Source organism: Scleropages formosus, chromosome 16 (assembly GCF_900964775.1).
Source record: "Scleropages formosus chromosome 16, fSclFor1.1, whole genome shotgun sequence".
Taxonomy (NCBI): Eukaryota; Metazoa; Chordata; class Actinopteri; order Osteoglossiformes; family Osteoglossidae; genus Scleropages; species Scleropages formosus.
The window spans coordinates 16,439,883-16,458,019 of NC_041821.1; the positions used below are offsets into that span (position 1 = coordinate 16,439,883).

The 18,137-nt window shown below is 42.3% G+C and overlaps 1 protein-coding gene across 3 annotated transcripts; it reads left to right on the forward strand.

Annotated features, from left to right (window-relative positions):
- Nucleotides 1-4,691: 4,691 nt before the first annotated feature.
- On the forward strand, nucleotides 4,692-17,714 carry dennd2db (DENN/MADD domain containing 2Db). 3 transcript variants are annotated; one of them, XM_018750715.2, is made up of 14 exons: nucleotides 4,692-4,768; nucleotides 4,882-5,078; nucleotides 10,586-10,705; nucleotides 11,660-11,838; nucleotides 12,191-12,303; nucleotides 13,032-13,101; nucleotides 13,208-13,285; nucleotides 14,365-14,505; nucleotides 15,017-15,165; nucleotides 15,383-15,554; nucleotides 15,983-16,033; nucleotides 16,151-16,232; nucleotides 16,710-16,952; nucleotides 17,051-17,714. In XM_018750715.2, exons 2-14 carry the CDS (start codon nucleotides 4,985-4,987, stop codon nucleotides 17,113-17,115), a joined length of 1,557 nt encoding a protein of 518 aa, XP_018606231.2. In that variant the 5' UTR covers nucleotides 4,692-4,768; nucleotides 4,882-4,984; the 3' UTR covers nucleotides 17,116-17,714. The 3 variants fall into 3 exon arrangements, with proteins under 3 accessions (XP_018606231.2, XP_018606230.2, XP_018606232.2); XM_018750714.2 differs by lacking the exon at nucleotides 4,692-4,768 and having other exon boundaries at nucleotides 4,775-5,078; XM_018750716.2 differs by lacking the exons at nucleotides 4,692-4,768; nucleotides 4,882-5,078 and adding an exon at nucleotides 5,677-5,848.
- The last annotated feature ends 423 nt before the right edge of the window (nucleotides 17,715-18,137 follow it).

Genomic DNA, 18,137 nt, shown 5'->3' on the forward strand with positions numbered 1-18,137 from the left:
TCTATCGGTGCAATTCACGCACCGCGAATGCGTCACAGAGGGAAACATTTTCATTTATAAATGATTTTGTATGTAGTTATGATAACATACGTGTATGTGAATATTACACATGCAAAGAACACGCATTTAGACTTTGTTTATATTGAAGGCTCAATTTATTTTAAAGACTGAAGCTCTTTAATGGAATATATATATAAAAAATACTTTTTTTTTAAATTGTAATTTTTTTATTTTAGTTCCCCCAATTTACAGCCTTTGGCTGTGTGTTTATTTAAAGAGCAACACCCACCAGTGAAAAAAAAAAACATCTGAAGAGACTGGAACAAACTCTTGTGTCCCCACAGCTCAGAGCCCACATTGCTGCTGCCATGTGAGTCACACGTCAAGCCAAATTCTAAGCATCAGCCTCGAACAGTAATCTCTCTGTACCTGTGGGTGCAGCTCAGCGGTAAGGATGCATGGAGGGCCATTAACAAGCTTTCACTGTGATTGCTGGCAGCGCCAAGAGAAAACCATACTGTGTTTGTATCGCGATTCCTTAGCATACCCACATTTACCTAACACATTTCTCCAAAGCAGCTTGCAGTGTTTTATCTACTTACAGTTAGTTACTCATTTATATAGCTAGGTAATTTTCCAGGGCCATTTTAGAGTAAGTGCAGTGCTCAAGGGTTTTACAGCTAGAGGTGGGATATGAACCAGCAACCTTTTGATCCAAAGGCAGCAGCGCTAATCACAACACTACCAACTGCCTATAAAGTCTAGCACTCACTCACTCACTCACTTTCAGAACCGCTTGTCCCATACGGGGTCGCGGGGAACCGGAACCAACCCGGTAACACAGGGCGTAAGGCCGGAGGGGGAGGGGACACACCCAGGACGGGTAAAGTCTAATAAATTATACATAAAATATAGATATATTTTGAATTTCTTATTGTGTGCACCATACACCCTACACAAGTTGTGGTTTATATTAAGCTTGTGACATGTTAAGCAGTTGACACAAGTGTGACACGGTCACTGTGTTCATCCAGAAGTAGACAGTAATAATTATATTTTAATAATATTTACTCTGTTACTTGCGCTTTAGTAAATTTCTCATAGTAAATTGTTCTGGTCTGAGTTGTTTGAAGCATCTGTTTTTTTTTTGATTTTACGCAAGTTTATCTGTAAAGAATAAAATGTACTTTTACTCCAGTGTTGCCTTCTTCTTGTTCATTTTGAATATTTTGTGGGAGGAAACCAGAGCACCCGGAGGAAACCCACGCAGACATGGGGAGAAAATGCAAACTCCACACAGACTGAGTAGTGATTGAACCCCCACGTAAGTGGCGACGCATCAGCATTGGACGCCATTACCTCACTGCTCCCATGTGTCTCCCAGCAACTGCTGATGATGGTGCTGTCTATCTTCAAGGTGTCCCACACTGATGCCACATTAGCCGGCGCCATTCCAGCGTGGAGCAGCTTTCACTGGGAGTTGCTGCAGAAGAGGTGCAACGGTGAGGATCTACACATTCCTTGGCCAGGTGGCTGGTCTTCACATACAGTCATTGGCATCCATCAGTCTAGAAAGACCATGGAATTGCGCCTTGGTTTTGTCCACTTCACTGTGGTTTGCATCGCCGGCCATGACTGTGAAGGCCCAAACGAGAATGACAGTCCTTGCCGCAGTTGCAACAGATGTGCTGGGTGCTGTTCATATGTTCCACTTGAAGCCTGACTTTCCTGCGTCTTCGCCTCTCCTCAGCCTGTAGTCGCAGCTTTTGTTCGCCACAAACAGTATTGAGAGCATATCCCATTCTTACAGCTCTTCTTTGTGTGGCCTCGGCAGAAGGGAGATTTATGGATGAAACCAGTAGCCTGTGCTGCCACAAACATTATAGGTTATATTATACCTTTTCCAGAAGCCCTGAAACTGCTTCCCCTTGTTCCAGAAGTCCTTGCTGTCCTCCACCAGAAGCAGAGGGTGTTCTTGATGGGGGTGTGTACGCCATGTACGCAGTGGTCATTGTTGTGTTTGGAAGTCCACAATTACATTTTACATTTTGGCCATCGCATCAAATTTCACATCTGTCCACTTTTGGAATATATCAGAAGGACAAAAATAAATAAATGTCCATTTTTGAGATATGCATTAAGTGTTTAGATGCACTTGGGGGGGGGTGCGGTGGTGCAGTGGGTTGGACCGCAGTCCTGCTCTACAGTGGGTCTGGGGTTTGAGTCCCGCTTGGGGTGCCTTGCGATGGACTGGCGTCCCGTCCTGGGTTTGTCCCCTCCCTCTCTGGCCCTACGCCCTGTATTACCGGGTAGGCTCCATGACCCCGTATGGGACAAGCGGCTCTGAAAATGTGTATGTGTGTTTAGATGCATATATATCCAGTATTCTTTTGACATTTATGATCTTCAGAGATATTTTAAATGGAAAATCAGGCAGTCTCCGCTGAAGCATAAAAACATACAAAATGTAGAGCTGAGGTTTCATTTTCCTGTTAGTTGTTCCACAACATTATAATTAACTACAGTATTTACACTGTTTAACTTCAAGCGGTTCAAGGGATCGCTTGTTGAAAGTTTGCCAAGGAGGTTCTCTCCTCACTACTACACATTACTTTCTTATTGAAAGTGGAGAAATTTCATAAACCCTTTTTTTTTATCCACAAGTAAATTCAAAAATCTTATCAAAATCAAGTCTGAAAACAAACTATTTTTAATGTGTTATTTATCATTATAACATATAACTTGACCTTTAGGAAACAGAACTGCAAGGGACCACAGGAAATAAAACTTGTTCAAAACACACATGACTCTTTTATGGGAGAGGAGCCTTTTCCCTAACTCTATTTCTTCTTTTATTCAAGCACTAACTGTTGCAAAGCGTTTTAAATCACATGATACATACGACTCATCTACCAAACAACTCTATTTAACACAATAAACTTATTGAGAAGGACCAACCCTGAAACAGAGTTAACTCAGATTCATTAATCAGTCAGCTAAGTGAAGTCAGCTAATATCATTTAAAGCAAAATTAGATGAACCTCATTTGTAAAATACCCCTCAGGTCTTCTGCTACAGTTAAGGAGGGTATTGTGTGAGAACTCTGTCTAAAGGGCAACCTGGGAGGGGGGACCAAAAAAAAAATTAATATGGTAAATTTTGTGAAAGTGCAGTTTTACAGTGCCCTTGGCTATACAGTCTGTGAGCATATGGTTGTGCAAATCTAAGCTCTTTTCAGGATCTTATCAGTTCTGTGATTTCAGATATGAGTCATCTTGGGGAGCTGTCATGTATTCTGACAGCTGTATTTCCTTCTTTATTTGCCTCTATGTAATATGCCTATTATACTGATGTTAATTTTAAGTTACAGTCTCAGGAGAGAAAACCCACATAAGGTTTTTGGTTTCTGCTTCAGATCATGTCTTTGTTTAAAACCACCTAAAAAAATCTGAGTAGGAATTGACCTCACTAGGTGTACCAGCTGTAAATCAATAGCTCCGTTAAAGGCAAACCGCTCACGCTAGGGCCCCAAGCAATGGATTTCAGAAAATGCTTATATTTGGCTTCTTGATCATGATCCACAGTATGTTATTAATACCAGGTTTTTGCACAAAATATTTAAATCTTAATTTAACCAACTGTGACCGGTTCATCACAAAAGGAGCAAAAAGATGACCAGAGGAGCCGAGTTCCTTAGGTAACGTGCTTTATTTACCTTGCTGTTCCAGAGCTCTCCTTGGAGTGTCACTCTCCATCAACTTCCAGGCAAGACAGCGGACAGGTTAGTGGTGGCCAGTGAGCTCTTCACAGGGAGCAAAGAGTCTTTTTGAATTAAATGTGATTTCTTTCAATGAAATGAGGGGGAGAAAAAGTTTGCTTTTGATTAAGCGTACCAAAAACAGCTGAGCTGCCGGGTGCAGGTTTTGGAGGCATTATCACGATGTCTAGAAACTCAAACCTGGAACCAGAAAAGTTTTACTTATGAGGAGGCCAAGCAGAAAATAGGAAGATGAAAGGGAAATATGAAGCTGTTGGGTGCAAACTTCATAATCCATGCTGAGATTACACTCTGAGTCATTGGTCCAGTTTTTTTTGAAACTATGAAGAAAAAAGAATTTGAAGGGTAGTCTTCCTAGATGACAGCAGTAGTGTAAATTGAGGTAAAAGTGACAGATGTGGACTGTTGTAGAATGTAGTGCTGGGAACTTGAGGGGCTTTCAGTCTCTATTTCACATACTTACACCTCCACGTTTCAGAACAGCAGCCAACAGTCATCGCTGAACATGTTATCTGCTGGGTATTTACGTGAATTATTTGCACGGAGCAGTTTAATTTGCATTCTGTCAAATCATGTTGCTTCCGTCCAAATTGGCGACCGGCGTCCTGTAGCTTTTTGTTGAAAACCAAGATGAGCAGCGGGTGGTTAAGGTGTTTATAATAAGTTATCGGTGTATGAATACTGCGTGATGAATGCTTGCATATTCGCCCGTGTTTTCCAGCGCCAGAAAACACCAAACCTTGGGTTGGGGGGGGGTGCGTGAGTTCTCAGCGCTTCTTAATTTATTCAGCTACTTCGCAGCGCCTAAGTTGATCGACTGAGGCGATCATTGACACAAAACTCGACCAGAGATTTGTACTTGACGTAAAAATGTCATCGCCCACAAACGTGCGGCGGCTGACAAGGAGACTACGTGTCGGGGGGGGTTAGGGACTAGCTGCGCGCCGCTACCGCGACACCTCAGCGCGCCGCGCGTACCGGGCAGCACAGGTGAGCCGAGCGAACGACGAGGCACGCGCGTGCGCGCGTGCGCGCGTGGCGGACGCGAAAAGACGCGCGGCGCGGAGGAAGTGAAACGTGTCCCGTGCACCTCTGCTTGACAGTTATGGCATGCGTCGCGAGACGAGTTGGTGGTGGAAAAGGGTAGCCGACTGTGTGTGTGTGGGGTCGCTGGATGGGTAGCGGAGCTCTCGTGCCTCGGCAGCCATGAGCGCAGACGAGGAGAAGAAGCCGGGGGCGGTTCGAGCGCGACCTCTGAGCAGCGCTGGGCTCCCGGACTTCATGAAGGACACGACGAGAAGTGAGTGGACCCGGCGTGTTTCTCTCCGAGCTCCTTCCACTTGTGAATCTCTGCTGTTCCTCTGACTCTGAGACGCTCTCTCTCTCTGTCAAGAGTTCTTTCCCGGCATAAAAATAAGAAAAGCTTGTCTGTAGTGCCAGGTGGTTATTGTACACGTATGATACTGTTGCTCCGTCCATACTTGATCAGTAACTGCTTGTCTTGAGCAGGGTCATGGTGGATCGGAGCCTATCCTGGAAGCATTGGGTGCGGGGGTCCACCTCAGACTATTGATGTAGGTGTGTTACATTGTTCTGTAACGAGGAGCCACTTGTAGACAGGAGAAAGTGTTAACATGGCACTTTTTGGAAGGCATCATGAGGTTTGTTGCCTTGACAGCAGATGTGATGTGAGGATGCTGTCCTCCCTGATGTGCTGGACAAGGGGCCTCTAGGTTCGAAATCGCTGTCCTCCATCACTTGGTCTGCTCACTAAAGCTCGATGCTCCCTTGACCTTGCTCATCCTGAGCACAATGAGGAGCGTGGGAGCCCTGCCTACTCATCAGCATGTGCTCTCGTGACGGTTCTTGTGCGACGAGACACATGTCAAACATGGAAGCGTCTGCTGGGTGGTGTTTTCGCTTTGTGCCAAAGCTGCCCACGCTGTGCTCTCGGCGGTGGCGCGAAACGCTTTGCAGGATATGGGAGAACGCAGGTGAATGAGGTGAAAGGCCCTGTTCTTTGAAGAGCCATATCCTGAGAGTTGCGCACAGCGCTTCTGACGCATTTGGGTGAGCACATTGAACGGGACAGTCGCTGCATTTTATATACTCTGCTTGCTTTATGTATGTTGTACTCGACACCTGATGATGTCACGTTGGGGCCAATTTTATCTGGCTGTGTGTCTCGGGACGGTTGTGGAGTTTGTGCTCAGTTGCTTGTTTCAGTCGTTGGTCTGTAGTGCACGACCTGAGATGATGATGATAAAGAATTGTACAGGCGTGTGTTTAAAAGTCCAAACTTCTTTCATCACTACAAAACCGCTGCAATATAATTGAATTATGGTGCAATGAGCACATGAATGTGTTTTTGTTTCAAACTGTATTCCCCACTTAAGATTTGAAAATCCAGGTTAATGTTCAGTATCTTAATTCCCCCCCGCCCCTCCTATTTTACTATGTATTTGGTTTGGTTATTTGCCTTAATAATGCTTTAATGTAGAGAAGCCTTATAGTCCACCATCAAAATGAACACAGTAGCCCATTCCTAGCATATTATGGTTAACATGTTTTCTATAAAATCACCCCATTAGGTGATTTCTTGTGGTGAGGATATTAAATTACTGTTATTTCTTTGGAGAGGGATGAGAAATAGTTAATGAAAAATATCAAGTTCCAAGCTTTTTTTTAGAACACCCACAAATTTTGTAATGATTGTAAACAGTCATTTATAGCTTTCTTTTTAATGTTTCACTTTTATTCATTATGAATAACCACTAGTCCAATGCACGGTCACGGACGTCTGGTATCTGTCTTGCAATCATACGGCACAGGACGACCCGGATAGACATTTTAATAATGTGGCTGACATGTTTGTGATATAAAGAAATACATTTCTGAAGATCACTGCTTACATATTTTGCTCTTCAAAGAGTACAGATGCTTTTTTTTTTTTTTTTTTTTTTTTTTTTTTTTTTTTTTTGCGCTGCTAAAATGTTTCATCCTGCACTTCTGCTATAGTACTTATTCGAGGTACTTGCCCTGAATTTATGCAGTAAAAATGACCCTGCTGTATAAACTGGGAATTCATTGAATGTAACTTAACACGAGTCACTTTGATGAAAGGTGTCAGCTAAATGAATTATTCTTCTTCTTGCATGAGGGTTATTACTGAGATTGTCAATCTTTCATTCTGGAAGAAACGGTGTCTGTGTGGCTTGCACATCGAATGATGTGGAAGGCATGAATAAAACACCTGTTCTGGAAATTAAATGACAGTGTAATAAGATAAAATGTCACTTAATAAGCCCATTTTATAGAAGAAAAAAGTTTTTCTAAACCATAGGAGTTTTTAATGCTTCTGATTGTAACAGGAAATATACATTTGGAGTCTTCCGGCGTAGATTTAAAACCAGTTCCAAAGCGTATTAAGAGAGTAGCCTTGAGCTAAATAATAGGGAGGACACTTGACTCCAGAGATACTGTAGGCCGCTGCCCTATCGCTCTTTAAGCACACATGTAAACCTCAGGCTCGCTGAAGACCAGAATCAAATGAACACAGATATCTGACATGAGGTCTGGCTCCAAACAGGCTTGAGGCCAGCCTGTGATCTGGGCTGGGAACCTTTCGCTCTCACTTTAGATGAATGGTTCCTAAGAACCTTGCCCAGGGTGGTTTCTGCCATAAAGCGGTGTCATAATGCCATTTGGTGCTGTCTCAATTTTTGTGTGCTGTTGATCAGGCTTTTCTCACGGTCGCAGCGTTAAGGTTTCACTGCTGATTGTCAAAGATGGTTGCGGGTTTGAGGAACCATCCCGTGATCTGAATCATGGCACTCTCGATTTAAACTCATGTTATAATTTGATAACATTCAAGTGATGGACCCAGTATTGGAACTGATAAATACTACGTATGGAAATCAAGCAGGTAATTGGCAATAGGACCTCCCTTTGCTTCACCAGCCACCTTCAGTCTATCTTGGAATGCTCTCCACTCTTTTGTTAATGTCCATCTATCCTCAGCTGTGGTTCCTTTTTTTTTATTTTTTCTCCCCCCTCATGTTTTGGCATGTGTGGGGTTTTTTTTTTTTTTTTTTTTTTTGAGCACTGTTCCTGTACAACAAATAATTTAGCAGTTTTTATGGTCAACTTCCAGTTTGATCCTATACATTAGTGCTCAGATTTGGTATTTAAACACTTTTTTTTTTTTTTTTTTTTGAGCTGCCTTTGTAATTGATTTTGCTACAGCAGCGACTTTTCCATGTCAGCAGTACTAAGGTAAACATTTCTATTTTCAAAGTCAAGAGAACCTGGACACAAGAGTATTTTGTAGTTATTTTCCACCATTGGAAATCTACCAACTACATAGATGAATACGCTTGCTGGAAATTCCCCCAGTTGTGATGGCGCAGGTGGCAGAACTCGTAACGCAGGTTATTCGGCTCTTTGAGGAATGCCTTCATAGGGGAGGAACGCGTGCGATCGAACCCAGCTGTATGAGCGCGGTGAGAAGGTCGCATATTGGGAATGTGTAGAACAAGTGTGCCTTGCCCATCATTGTCGCTCAGTGCCTCTAACAGGTTGAACCAGCCACAGGATGCTTGCGGAGAGATGATAAAGGAAAGAATGTGTTCTCAGGAACACTTGCTTTCTCTGTGTTCCACCCGTTGATGAGCATGAGTGGGCTCTCTAGATGTGCGCCATGGGTGAAAGTGTTTGACACCTTTTCCGTTCTTTTGTAGCTTTTTGCTATTAGATTTGATCAGTTTGTCAGCTCTAATATCATATTAATGAAGCCTGATAGAAAATGTGACACCAGTGTTTCTTTTCTTATTTCCTTGTTGTGTAACATAACACACACACACTTTCAGAACCGCTTGTCCCAGACAGGGTCGCGGGGAACCGGAGCCTAACCCGGCAACTCGGGGCGTAAGGCTGGAAGGGGAGGGGACACACCCAAGACGGGATGCCAGTCCATCACAAGGCACCCCAAGCGGGACTCGAACCCCAGACCCACGGGAGAGCAGGACAGTGGTCCAACCCACTGCGCCACCGCACCCCCCCCGTAACATAAAACATGATATCGTAGGTGTGAAAAAAAATAAGTACCCCCAACAATTTTAATCAGTGTAATTAGTCATCTGTTGCACAGTCCAGATGTTCACCTTACCTGCTGCTTAGTGTCAGGATCATGGAGTATGACTGAGGTATGACAGTCATTTTTCTAGGGTGGATGGCTTCAAAGGACTCGGTGTAGCTGAAGGACCACGGTTTGTGTGTGGGGTGAGACTGCAGGTACGATCTTTTTCACCAACGCGTGGCTTCGTTCCAGTCCAAGAGTTTAACGGTTGCGTTACATTAATTCTTTTGTTGGCAGTTCTAGAGCAAACTCTGAGTGGTTATTGGATATTGAAATAATCCACTGACTGTTCATAGATAAAATGTTTATTAATGCAGAGAAAGAGCACAGGTGTGCACTAGCCTCTGTTCTCCACGCTCGTGTGCGGCGCTTACGGAAAATCGGTGAGTTCAGAGTTTGGTCAGGGAAACGTGGCTTAGCGGTTACACTCTTAAATGTGGTCTTGTTACCATATGCTTGAGAAAAGCACTTATTCTGAATTAACCCCTTTCAGAATATCCTGATGTATAAATGGCTCACTTGTTAGACTTGTACAAGTAACAAACATTGAGTTTCTTTCGTCAGCAACTTAAAGAACTTCTGGCTTTTTTTTAATGTATAAATACATGTTTTTAGTCGAAGAGCCTCTTTTGAGAAGGTGAAATATCCACTGCAGATGGTGCTGGAAGCTAGCAGTGTGGGGCAGAGTAGACTGGCAACAAATAATTTACATTTATTTTAGTTTATATTTTTGCCCAAGTGGCTTTCAGCTTAAAATGGTGAGAGATGAGGGAGAAGATTGGTAGCCCTGGAGGATTTGCTCAACTATTGTGTGAACGCCACAGAGGGATCATCAGCACAACAAATCACTTTTCTCACTTGACAAACTGATGATGAAAACACCTTGAGAGAGGGTGAAACATCTGGAAAAAGGATGCCAAACCTGACATTTATCAAACGTTAGGTTACTTAAATTACCGATTTGTACAGCTGTTTTTTTTTTTTTTTTTTTTTTTTAAAATATATAAATGGTTCGTTCAAGCTAAGTACCTTGATCAAGGATCCTGCAATAGGAGGTGGGATCTGAACTAGCAGTAGAACACCTACAGCCCCCCCCATCAAATCTACATTTCTGTCACAGTGGATCTTTCTTTAGTAAAACCAGATGATTTTTCCCTCTTATTGAATAATTCACTATACTTTGAGACAGTGAGTGGCTGATAATGTGGTCAATAAAACACCAAGAAACTGTTTGAATATTGAACCAGTAACATGTTAAAATATGAATTGCTAATCCTTATTTTGTCCTCATCTCAAGAGGTCCAAAAGGATCACATTGTTGGAGGCCATTTGTTGAGGGAGAATCTGACTTTCCAGTGATTTACAAATAAACTGTAAATTCAAGTAAACAATAGCTTCTTTCATAAAGTTGTGCCAATACTTTGCTATATACAGACAATGTTTTGGGTTTTACAGAAAATCATATTAGACATGCAGCTGTTGAACAAATGAGACATGCGAACTGTCATTCCTACGCATTCTGAATTTTTTTTAGCTTTCATGTAAGCTAACTATCTATAATTGATGTTAAGTGCAGATTCTGTCAAATGGGAATGTTATTCTGCCTACTGTTTTGTAATGCTCCCGAGAAAAGGACACTATTACATTTCTTTTCCCACCGCTTTTCAAAGGTACTATTACGCCAAGTGAGGATAATGAGGAAGCTCAAGGACCCTTGAAAATGATAAATTCACTGTGGTCTTCCTTCCAACGGAAGCTTTCCAAGAACAGCGAATGTCCATCAGGTGGCCGTAAGTGTCTGTTCTGTGACTACGATTCAACTTCTCCTCCCAGTTGGTGCCTTTTAACCTATGACTGAGTTTTAAAACAAATTTTGAATGATTTTAATATGTAGCTCTTCCAGAGAGTTGCCTGTTACTCATGGACTACTTGCTGATGTATAGAAAGGATTTCTTTCATGTTAACTGTATGATCACTAGAAAGAAAGTTCAGTTCAAGCAAAGACTGAATAGTTATATAATATCTTTCAGTTTAATGTTGACTTTTTTTCCCTGCCTCAAAATGTTCTTCCTATTACAAAGTGCATTAAACCTTTTTTTTTTTTTTTCTCTCCCTCCTTTCTTTAAAAACAAGCTGTGTTAAAGAGGTCTGTTTGGAACCATAGGCGCTACAATTAAGGTGTTACCAGTTGTACGTGAAACATGTATAATGGCTCTTGAGGCTAATTAAGCACAGTGACTGTAGCTGTCTTGGAAAAAACTGTTCAGGAGAACATTGCTGAGCTGTTTCAGTAGAGTGATTCATCAACGGCCGTTGGGGGGTTGATGGTGAAATGCTACTTATGTTTTTTTTGGATTGTTGTTCAGCCTCATTGTTGCACCTTTTGAACTAATTTCCCTTCTGGAAAGAAAGCCATAATTGATAAACCCAGAAAAAATGCATCCATCCTCCTCAAATTCATTTTTCTACCAGATTTTAAGTGCAAATAATACAATGCAACTCTGCTTCGCTCTGGCTTGTTTGACTTAGATATGAAGCACCTGTGTGCATTCGTTTTGAACGTGACAACATTATTTTGATATTCAGTTTAAGCATTGTATTTTTTTTTTGGTACCCTCGTGTCAGTAGTGGTTCATCCCGCATATGAGAATAAGAGAACAGGCGATTCCATGTGTGTATCTCGTAAGACAGCGGCTGCGTGGCATCTCTTGCCATTTCAACATCTCACACTCTTCCACCTGCAGGAGACAAACTGGAGGTGTCTCCTCCCATTACCCCATCTGTACCAAAAGTTCTGGCAAGAAAGCCCACCTCTCACTCTTGCTCATCCAGCGGGCACTTCTTTGAGTACCTTGTGGTGGTAAGCCTCCAGAAGAAGGGGGATGGTACCTATGGGCCAAAAATCACATATCAGTTCCCCAAGGTGAGTTCCAACCTAATCTTCTTGGTTACTAGCTAACAGTGATCATGGTACTTTGGCCATACTGTCTACTCGGCTTTGTATGATTTAAAACTCGGGTAACTGTCCTTCCAGAACGGAAAGCTCCAATAATGGTTGAATCTGAGCTGCTGATATTTCTTGCAGTGACTGTCACACATGCATCCCAGTGGCACATCTGTACACTGTTTGCCTTCCATAGATTGGTCACTCTAAATAAATGTTACTGGGTTGGCATGTGTGCTTAACAGTCACGTTTGTGGTTGGAGCAGGGTATGGGCCAATCTCCAGGTGAAGGGGTGGTAAATTCTTGTACCTAACTGAAGTTGTTGTTCAGCGTGAAGGCATGGTGAAGTTCCAAATGGAGGAAGAGCAGAAGACACTGAAGGCAATCACCCTCTTCTGCTTTCCGGAGGGGGTCAAATGGGCACCTCTGACAGAATACCGCAGGTAAGGTAGACTCTAATGTTATGGATGGCTCATAACCTTTTTCACACACTCACTGAGGGAACAGAAAGCCACAGCTGCACACCAAGAAAGAGGTAAACAGTTGCTTGCTGCACATGTGTAGGCTGATGTCTTGACTGGAAAAGAAAGTCTTGCAACTACATTTTCACAACTGTCTGACACTGCCTGTCATGAATTCAGGTTAAACCCACAGAAAGCTGTGGTGCTTTGCAGGACGATTGGTACGGTATATAACGCTTGATCTGCCAACTTCTCAGCGCATAGACACTCTTCTTTAAACTTGAAAATGAGTTTTTGCCTCATGAAATAAATTCACTTTGATCCTACAACATAGTTCTCCCACATCCTGTTTAGCTAAAAGGAAACCACATGTTCGTTGCAAGTTTTGATGACCTGCATGATACCAGTCAGCTTGAAAATAACCTTCAGGTGTAGTTTCCCTACGAGAAACAATACTCATGTAGGCTGACTGGCCATTTTATTAGGTACACCTGGCTGTTTACATGTATAGCTCAATCCAGTAGTATATAAAGCTGATGTGTGGTGCATGGATGCTTTTGGAAATGGAGGTTGAGCACACAATGAGATTTGTTTTTCCTATATATTTAAGGACTTCTAAGTGGTTAGAGGTAGCTTTTTTAAGACTTTTTCTCTTGAGGTGGAAATTTTTGTAGACCCTAGTAGTAATGTCTGCTTTTTTTTCCTTACAGTGAGACCTTCTCCTTTGTCCTAACAGAGATTGATGGCAGCAGGAAAAACGGCTACTGCAGGAGGCTGCTGGTAATGAGAAAAGCGTCTTTATGAAGGAATACACTTGTCTTTTTTTCATCTTGATTTTTAGAAGAAAAAAGCCTCTCCCTGCTTTATGTACTCTTCTACTCTACAGCCCCAAGGTAAAGGAGCCCGCTCTCCAGAGGCCTACTGCATCATCAGCCAATTGGCCTGTTTTGGGCTGTTCTCTAAGGTACGTATTTTTTTTTTTTTTCCATTGAGATGTAACATCTGTCCCCCTGAGGTCAGAGTTCCTCATGTTTCCCTGCAATAAGATGAGCTGGTCTCTTTAGCTTCATTTGCAAAGGGCTGTCTCTAAGCAAGACTTTTGATGCTGAACCATTAGGAAGGGAAACAACTGTATATGACCAGTACAGAGATCCTAGCAGTAATGATGGCCTCGTCATCATTTATTAAACTTAAAGAATGGAAAATCTTGGCCCCAGTAATTGGCATCACTGTAATATAAAATACTCTTGGTGCTGGTTTGTACAAACATATGCTACATTCCTCACTAAAACAGGTGTTCACAACTTTTTGGACATAAGGATATTTGTACCTATTGGAACACACCTATATAGAGCAACAAATTTATTTTTTAAAAAATGTTTTACATGCTCAAATATAGCAAGTGGTGTCTTCTGCATAATTAAAGCAATTGCCTCACCATTTCATGGACATCGACAAGTGGGAGTACATGTCATGTATACATGCAGAATAGTTCTTGCTTTCCATTTTCTCTAGTTTCTTTGACACATCGTGTTAAGAATATTTTCTTTAACCTGTATATTGTACAGTTTAGGCTTGTAAGAAATTTAGACCTGAAACAGCAGATGGACAGAGTTTTAACAATTCTAAGGGTAAACATCCAGGCCCAAAAAAAAAAAAAACTGTGCTTGATTTTTGTTTGTTCTAATAACCTCTTGGACTAACCAGTCAATTTGGTAGAATCTTATTAGCTTAGACACCTAATGCTCTGACTTAGTTGCATAGATACATTGCAACACCAGAGAGGGGTGCAGTGGGTTTGGCCAGGTCCTGTTCTCCGGTGGGTCTGGGGTTCGAGTCCTGCATGGCGTGCCTTGCAATGGACTGGTGTCCTGTCCTGGGTGTGTCTCCTCCTCCTCCAGCCTTGCGCCCTGTGGTGCCGGGTTAGGCTCTGACTCGCCGCGACCCTGTATGGGACAAGCGGTTTCGTGTGTGTGTGTGTGTGTGTGTGTGTGTGTGTGTTTCAACACCTGATCAGCATTTGGCTTCTGTCACTGGGTACAGATATTTGATGAAGTGGAGAAGCGGCGGCAGATATCTATGGCGATGATATACCCATTCATGCAGAGTCTTCGAGAGGCACAGTTTCCTGCCCCGGGGGAGACTGTAAGGATCAAGAGCTTCATCCCTGAGTCAGGCACTGAGGTAACTGCAACACATAATCAATGATACACTGATTTAAATTCTGTTCTGTGTGTGTGTGTGTGTGTGTGTGTGTGTGTGTGTGTGTGGGGAGATCCTGTTATGGCTTTGGATTACTTAATGTAAGATATTGCGAGATTACATGTCCGGGGGCAGGTACACAAACACAAGTATGAGTTTTGTAAATGGTGTGCATGCGCACATAGAGATGGTGGTTAATGGCACTTGCACAAAAGTTTAGGTCCCTTTTTATCTAAATCAGAGTGGGATTTAGGATTAAATTGCAGCAATATGCCCTTAAACTAATATACATGGCCATTGTGATACATACTAATAGACTGAATATAGAGAGTGTTCATTGTGTTCACTGTAATGTGATATGCTTGTGTGTAACCCTTCTTCTGGTGTAAAGCGCAGCCTCAAATACCTGGAGTTCTGTGTTGCTTTGGACAAAAGTGTCTGCTCATTGAATGAATGTTTTGACCTGAGTTTTCTCGTGCTTTGCCACTCCCAGACCATTGTGCTGACACGGCCATTGGATTCCTGGCTAGAGCACGTCGACTTCCGCACCCTCTTTCGGTGCCTCCAGGATGAGCATGCAGTACAGGTGTTTGCAGCTGCTGTCTTGGAGAGACGCATCATCTTTGTCGCGGAGGAACTCAGGTAGCCCAAGAAAAAATGTGATGTGATGACATGAGCAGGAATAAGCATGATGATGATCTTTGTCTGTGAGGGGACTCGGGAGAGGAGCTCAGGACAACTCCTCATTCAGGTGGTTCATTGTCTGGTTAGATCTTGTAGCTAGTGGGGCATCATAGCTCTCATAACCACAAACTTTTGAGTAAGTACAGCTCTTCGATCTGTCCATTCTCATTCCCAGCACGTTGTCCCAGGTGATTCATGCCGTAGTGGCCCTGCTCTACCCCTTCAGCTGGCAGCACACCTTCATCTCCATCGTTCCAGAGATTCTCATTGATGTTGTCATGGCACCCACTCCGTATCTACTAGGAGTGCAGAAACATCTCTTGGACTTTGTCACAGATCAGAGTGATGTGAGTTGTCTCTTGATGCCTTGAGGCCCCTTCCCTGAGTACTTGGCTTATCAGCATGTGCAAGGCTCAGTTTCTTGATTGTTCAGACCTCACAGGGACTTCTCGATAAGACATGTGAGGAGGAATCTCAAAGCAGCAGTCTTGAACTGTGCAGATCTTTACATGCCTATGGTGCTGTGATGTTCCTGTGACGGTCTGCATTTGTATGCAGTGTTTACCAACCACTCGTGGTGTACAGGGTCATTCTGTTGTCTTTGCGTGTTGTGCTCCTGAAAGTGTAGACTTTTTTTTTTTTTTTTTTTTTTTTTTTTTTTAAAAATGTCTACATAACTTTATATACAAGTAAATTATTAAAAATGTTCTGAGGTCCTTGCAGATTGATGGTCTTCTCAGAAGAACGGATTGTCATGAGTACCTTGTCATTCCAGCTACTCATTGTGGATTTGTGTGAAGGTGCAGCAAACCCTTTCATCACGAGCGTAAGTGCGCTCTACACCTCACCTTCTGCTGCCTCTGGATTGAATGTGCAGCAGGTCTCAGCTGCTTGTGGTTACTAACAGACATGGTGTAACGGTACCCATGTTTCTCACCAACAGATTGGCGATGAACGGGACATCCTACCCCCAAAACTGCAGGAGGACATTTTTGAGGCATTAAGTACCAAGAATCACAATTCAAGTGTGTTTTCAACCTGTTTGCTTCTGTTTTGCATTTGATTTGATCTTTGTGTGGGGAAGCATTATTAAATTGTCTGTGGTGTTGGATCATTATTCTGCAGCATTATGCTGTCACCACTGCAGAAATGTACACCAGGGTTTGTTGGATGCAGTGCTGATAGAATAATGATGTGATGGACCTAATGGGACAAGTATCAGGAGCATTTTTAGTTCCTGGACATCCAAATGAGACATATCTAGTGAAGCACACATGAGAGCATCACATTTCTCAGTTTTATTTTGAAATGCTAATACTTTTTAAATGTTATCCTTGGTACAATGAAAGTGGCAAAAAAAGGTCTAGTTTAGGGGCCGTGTAGCACATAACTTTTTTTTTTTTTTTTTTTTTTTTTGAAATTCATCCATGGATGTCCAGCAGTACTACATATAATTATCGTTACAGAGACTAATGCTATTTGATGGCCCTTTGTTTTTACAGCGGCCGAGGAATTCAACAAGATTGTCTCGGATGCCTTTCTATCCTTCTTTGTGAAGACGGTTGGTCACTTTGCTGGATTCATCAGGCGCAAAAGAGACGGACACCCAGGCGTCTTTGACAAGCAGGGCTTCTGCAAGGCTGTCGAGTCGAAAAACACCCGCAAGTTTGTGGAGAAGTTCATCAAGACACAGATGTTTGACGTGTTCATCCAGGAGGCAGAGCAGCAGTCTCATACACAGGAAGGTCAGTGCCCTGTGTCTGGGTGCTATTTTCTTATGGCCACCTTGTTCAGCAAGGAAGCAGACCGAATGTTTATCTGGTCTTTCATTTTTATTTTTCAGGATTTTTCCAAAAAAAGATAGCTGAAAACCTAGAGAAGAAGAAATTAATTCCCAGGAAATTATAGAAAAAAGACTTTAAAGGGTGACTAAGCTTGCAGAGGTCAGTATTTTGTAAATACAGTTTTACTTTTAAAGAAGTGCCACAGTTTTTGGCAGGGGTGGTGGGGCAGTGGTTCTTTGCTGATAAATTCCACTTTATTTGTGTATTGGACAGCCTCACCTTCCACATTTGGACTTGTTTGTGTGGTATTTTTAAAGTGTTAAAGATTTAAGCTAAACATATCACTAATAAAACTGCTTGGTAGCTTACTAAAAAAATGTTGGTGGTTCTTTTATACCAGGTGGTAGAATGAAATAATACAATAGGTACTTCCTGTCTAATAAAAGCTGCAAGTGACAGTACTGATGTGGGCATGTACCAGAGGACATGACTACAGTTCCTGTTGCTTTTCACAGCTCCTCTTGTTCCTGAGATCAGGGCACATTGTTCAGTGCATAAGTGTGTTAAAGTGCTATAATAAAGCTGGAGTGTCAGTGTGATACTGGCCCCACCAGTTAGTGACATTCTCACCGGTACATGATGCCTAATACCTGGGAGTATGTAGCATTTAAAATGGCAAAACAAGTTCAGTTTATCCAAAGCAGAAGTGTGGGGGGGGGGGGGGAAACAAGAATTCTTGAGTAGTAAGTCCTGTTATCCTTTGGAATACCCCATACCCTTTTATGTTTCTGGATCTGGCAAACACATGATAAATGCAGTAAATTGCTGATTTATACAGGGTAAAATTTTCCTATTTCAAAGTTTAATAATTTTAATTGTAATTGCCACAGATCAGCCTACTTTTCAAAAAGATATCTGAAGTGGTTTTACTTGATTTAGACCACAATTCATGGTCAACTTGCAGTTCAGTTTGTAAACCCTTTGGAATCTTCTGAATTTCTGCACAAATTGCTTCTAAAATGTGATCTGACTTCAGGTTATAAGTCTGATTAAACAAGTAGTTGCAATCACAAAAAGTGCATATTGTCATACCTTTATTGAACACTAAATATTCAGTCTGTGATAAGTTTTGAAGCCTTAGGCAAG

Excerpts from the sequence above, each read along its gene's own strand:
- dennd2db (XM_018750715.2), top strand. The coding sequence starts at position 4,985 with ATGAGCGCAGACGAGGAGAAGAAGCCGGGGGCGGTTCGAGCGCGACCT. Across the intron at positions 5,079-10,585 it reads CATGAAGGACACGACGAGAA|GTACTATTACGCCAAGTGAG; the intron begins GTGAGTGGACCC and ends CGCTTTTCAAAG. Across the intron at positions 13,102-13,207 it reads GCTACTGCAGGAGGCTGCTG|CCCCAAGGTAAAGGAGCCCG; the intron begins GTAATGAGAAAA and ends TCTACTCTACAG.